The 4,887-nt window shown below is 36.7% G+C and overlaps 2 protein-coding genes across 3 annotated transcripts; both read left to right on the plus strand.

Annotated features, from left to right (window-relative positions):
* The first annotated feature begins 508 nt into the window (after nucleotides 1–508).
* LOC108825139 (probably inactive leucine-rich repeat receptor-like protein kinase At5g48380) lies at nucleotides 509–1,297 on the plus strand. Its single transcript, XM_018598473.2, has one exon. The coding sequence runs from the start codon at nucleotides 509–511 to the stop codon at nucleotides 1,295–1,297; it is 789 nt and encodes a 262-aa protein (XP_018453975.2).
* A 623-nt stretch (nucleotides 1,298–1,920) lies between these two features.
* On the plus strand, nucleotides 1,921–4,667 carry LOC108823702 (nucleosome assembly protein 1;2-like). Of its 2 annotated transcripts, XM_018596984.2 has the most exons (12): nucleotides 1,922–2,082; nucleotides 2,165–2,208; nucleotides 2,346–2,441; nucleotides 2,546–2,638; nucleotides 2,907–2,994; nucleotides 3,117–3,178; nucleotides 3,276–3,460; nucleotides 3,557–3,734; nucleotides 3,825–3,868; nucleotides 3,964–4,153; nucleotides 4,243–4,260; nucleotides 4,358–4,667. In XM_018596984.2, the coding sequence occupies exons 1-12, from the start codon at nucleotides 2,034–2,036 to the stop codon at nucleotides 4,424–4,426; spliced, it is 1,116 nt and encodes a 371-aa protein (XP_018452486.1). In that variant the 5' UTR covers nucleotides 1,922–2,033; the 3' UTR covers nucleotides 4,427–4,667. The 2 variants fall into 2 exon arrangements, with proteins under 2 accessions (XP_056851301.1, XP_018452486.1); XM_056995321.1 differs by lacking the exon at nucleotides 4,243–4,260 and having other exon boundaries at nucleotides 1,921–2,082.
* Nucleotides 4,668–4,887: the final 220 nt, after the last annotated feature.

Genomic DNA, 4,887 nt, shown 5'->3' on the forward strand with positions numbered 1-4,887 from the left:
CCGGTGGCTGAGAGAGTGATCTGATTCAGTATCTGGGTCGGATTAAAAATATTGATTGGCACCAACAATGTATACAACACATACACATCTACACAAACCGACCTCTTTCTTTATTCTTTTCAGTGACAGTGTCTCTGATAAATGTTTTTAACCGCCATGACTGGTATCAGTCTTGAATATTCTTATACTCAGTCTGTACAAAAGCCTTAAGATTCTTATACGAAAGTATTCACTCGTACACCATGATTTAACATTTTTTCCACAGTTAAAATTCAAACTCAGGGCCCAGGGGACAAGCCGAAATCATTGTGTGTGGATGAATATTATCAAATCTCCTCTGTGGAACCCGTTTTACGCGACAAGAGACGACTTGTGACTTTAGAAAATCTTTATAACTATTAACTTATCACGCTCAAGTTTTGGATTCTATAACAATTTACACTTGCTATTCTTGCTTAAACCTCTCTCGTGTAATCTTCCATTGATCAAAGCTCTCAATCACTCAAAAATGTCCTTAATACCCCTACTCTCAACTTGTCTATGGTTCTTGCTGGTGTCTAGCTTCACAGGTGCAAACGAGGCCGACGTAAAATGCTTGGGGAACATACGTTCCCAAGTTAAGGATCCAAATGGATACTTATCGAGTTGGGTATTTGGCAATTATTCTGCAGGTTATATCTGCAGGTTCAGTGGTGTGACTTGCTGGCATGCTGACGAGAATAGGGTTTTGGGCATTAAACTTTCTGGTTTTGGTCTCGAAGGTGAGTTTCCTATCGGGATTAAACAATGTACTGATATGACAGCTCTAGATCTTTCTAGGAACAGCTTCTCTGGAGCTTTACCATATAATATAGCCTCTTTGATTCCATCAGTTACAACTCTCGACCTCTCTCGCAATCAATTCTCCGGTGAAATCCCAACAGGTTTATCAAATGTTTCCTATCTGAACACTCTTATGCTTCAGCATAACCAGTTCACTGGTCAGCTTCCTCCCGAGCTACTGTCACTTGGGCGGCTCACCAGGTTCTCAGTGGCAGGCAATCAACTGACCGGTCCCATCCCTAGATTTAATGAACAACACTTGAAAATCGGAGTGGACGTTTTTGCTAATAACGAGGGTTTGTGTGGTCCGCCTATGGATGCTTGTGTTGACCCGGACGAAGATAATATGATCCGGTTTGGGAAGATGGGTGCAGCAGTCGGTGCGGCTTTATTTGCACCATTAGTTGCGTTCTTAGACTCGTTTGTCTTCGATGGTAGGAAGAAGAAACAAGGAGTTATAAGACATCGAAGCTGAATTTTCTACATTTGGAATTGTAACACATGTTCTTGTCAGTGATTAGTGAATATATCACAAAATTAACACTCCTAAATACTATATAAAAGTGTAAGTCTTATTTATAGAATTTTATAAAATCCAACTCCACTCCTAAATATTAAATCTTAAACAATAATCAGTAAATTAAATATTTTGGATTTCGGCCTATTTTTGAAAAGAAAAAATGATTAAAATACTTAAAATTGTCTATTACTTTTCAAAATGCCGTTTAAAAAAACACTAATTTTTAAGTTTAGGATTTTGTGATTGTTGTTTATAAATTATTTCTTAACATTTATAAATAATTTAAGAGAGTGAATTTAATCGTTTTAATCACAAATTTTAAGTACTTATGAAATTTGCCTTTTATATATATATCTGTTCTATTAAAACACAATTACGTAGGTATAGTCCAACTATTTTAATACATTTATTAAAATATATTATTACTTATTTAAGAAAAATATTATATACATAAAAACATAAATATAGTTCAAAACATAAATATAAAAATTAAATTTAAAAAAAAAAAATACACCCTCGTAATCTAGTATATATATAAAAGTGTGCCCAATTATTTCGGTCTGTTCATTTTCATTTTTTTCAATTATTTAGGGGGTCGCTGGGCTGTCATCCCCCAAAAAACTAGGGTTTTAAAAAGGTTTCTTCTTTTCCTCTTCCTCCGCCAGACTCTTATTCTCTTTTACTTGCGAAGATGAGCAGCGACAAGGTCAACAACTTGAACATGTCCGATCTCACTGCCGGTAATTATTCGTTGTCTCTCCTGAATTCTTTTGTTTTCATATAAGATTTTTATCGAAAATTGCTTCTCTTTGCTTTTGGTAGCTCTTAACGAGGAGGATAGAGCTGGGCTTGTCAATGCTCTTAAGGTCTGTTTTCTTTTTTTTTTACTTTGAGTATTGATTTGACTAAAATGATTCATATCAATTGACTTTTAAGTTTAAGTAAACTGTATGTGATTTGATTGTTGTTCTGTCTGTCTGTCTGTTTGTGCGTTTGTGTACAGAACAAGTTGCAGAATTTGGCTGGACAACACTCTGATGTCCTTGAGAACTTGAGTCCTGCCGTCAGGAAGCGTGTCGAGGTTCTTAGAGAGATTCAGGCAAGTCTTAGATGATTTATGGACTCATTTTGCATTTAGTTGGGCTCTGATTACATTTTGTTGGAGTAGTCCAGAGTTATATCTGATTCCTTTTTGTATTGCAGAACCAACATGATGAAATCGAAGCCAAGTTTTTCGAGGAGAGGGCAGCTCTAGAAGCTAAATATCAGAAATTGTATCAGCCTTTCTATACCAAGGTAATGCAACTTTTCATTCTTTCATCACAAGATACCTTTACAAAAGTTTGGTTATGAAGATTTCTACTTGCTTATCTATCCATTGTGTTGTGTGTTCTTTACTTCTTTTTGTTTGTATGCCTACATGATTATAGCTGTTATTGTTGCTTTCCCTACCTATTATTAGAAGAAGACTAATAAAAGTTTAACATGACTTCTCTCTGTCGGATGATTATAACCGAATTTAATGTTTTTCTGCTTTCCTATCGCATTGATCACATAAAAACAGCGATATGAGATTGTCACTGGTGTGGTTGAAGTTGAAGGTGGACCAGAAGAAGTGAAAACTGAACAAGGAGAAGATAAAGCCGCTGAAGGTGTGTGTTGTCAACTACTTACACTAAGAAACCTGGTTATGTTTTTAGTTTCCACTTTCCAGTGATGGTGAAATCATGTTTCAAACTGTCAGTTGATGCGAACATCTTTTTTTTTTTTGCAGAGAAAGGAGTACCTGATTTCTGGCTTATTGCACTGAAGAACAATGAAATTACCGCTGAGGAGGTTTGTTGCTAGGATACTCTCTTTCTTTCTCTTTGTTAATTAAAAGGCGATTGTCTTTTATCTTTTATCTTTATGTGTTTCTTTCACATGATTCTAGATAACTGAGCGAGACGAAGGAGCTCTCAAGTATCTCAAAGACATCAAGTGGAACAAGGTTGAAGAACCAAAAGGGTTCAAGCTCGATTTTTTCTTTGATGAGAACCCTTACTTTAAGAACACTGTCTTGTCAAAGACATATCACATGATTGATGAAGATGAGCCTATCCTCGAAAAGGCCATTGGGTATCATCTTTTCTCTTTATCATGCATTTGCTGTTTTTTTTGTTTCTTAAAAGACAAGAAGTCTTATTGATGATCCTTTTTACACTATTTATTCAGGACGGAGATCGAGTGGTATCCTGGAAAATGTTTGACTCAGAAGATCCTTAAAAAGAAGCCGAAGAAGGGATCTAAAAACACAAAGCCGATCACTAAGACTGAGGACTGTGAGAGTTTCTTCAACTTTTTCAGTCCACCTCAGGTTCCTGATGACGAGGATGATCTTGATGATGACATGGTATGGGCCATCTCCAAGTGCAGTTTTAGTTTTTGATTTAGCATTTCTTAATACGTTGAATGTTTGACATGATGATTTATTATTGCACAGGCTGAGGAACTTCAAGGTCAAATGGAGCACGACTATGATATTGGGTATGTGTGCTTTTCTACTGGATCTTCAATGCTCTTTACTTCTTAATACAGTTCTAGGATCTGATTCTGTTCATTTTTTTTTTATTATCATGTAGATCAACCATTAAAGAGAAAATAATCTCGCATGCGGTGTCATGGTTCACTGGGGAAGCTGTTGACCCAGATGACCTTGAGATGGATGACGATGATGATGAGATTGATGAAGATGATGATGAGGACGAGGAAGACGATGAGGAGGATGAGGAAGACGATGATGAGGACGAGGAAGAAGAACAAGGAAAGAAGGTAATATGAGAGGTTATATGGTTTATTTCTATTGTAAAACTTAAACCTCTGAAGCTTATTTAGGGTGGTTTGTCTTTGTTTTGTTGCAGTCATCAGCTGGGCACAAGGTTTGACAATCACTCAGTCAAGATCGTAGGACCTCTTTGATGTTGATTACGCAAGTGATGTTGCTAACCTGAGCTTTTTTCTTTTTTCTGTGAACAGAAGTCTGGAAGAAGTCAGCTTGCCGAAGGCCAACAAGGTGAGAGACCACCGGAGTGTAAGCAGCAGTGAGGAGTCTTCTTTACCGGCGAAGAAGCTGCTTCTTATTTATGAAGAAGAAGAAAGAAAAGAGTCAGGTCTTTGAGACTAGGTCGTGTTTCTTAATTTGGAGAGTCATGGTCCAGTTTTTATGATATCAAGTTTTGGGTGGTGGTTTGCTTTTTTCTTTTTTTATTAAAAATGTTCTTTGGTTTGGTTATCGTGTGTTCTCAATGAACTGGTCTGAATTATAGAACTTGTCGATTTGGTCAAACTATGCTTCAAAAAGTCCTGTATTATCAGTCTCGGCCTTGGGTAGCTTCTTATTGTTCTGCTTATTTTTACATTCGACGAGGATGTGTCAGATGAGACATATGGTCCTGAAGCATCTCAAAAAACAACACTTGCTCTTCACGTTATTGCAAGAGCACAAAAAAAACAAGGAGGTTATCACAGATTCACAGGTTTCTTTAACTTTGGATATGTTCTTAACA

The sequence above is a fragment of the Raphanus sativus genome, chromosome 9, assembly GCF_000801105.2.
Source record: "Raphanus sativus cultivar WK10039 chromosome 9, ASM80110v3, whole genome shotgun sequence".
Lineage (NCBI taxonomy): Eukaryota > Viridiplantae > Streptophyta > Magnoliopsida > Brassicales > Brassicaceae > Raphanus > Raphanus sativus.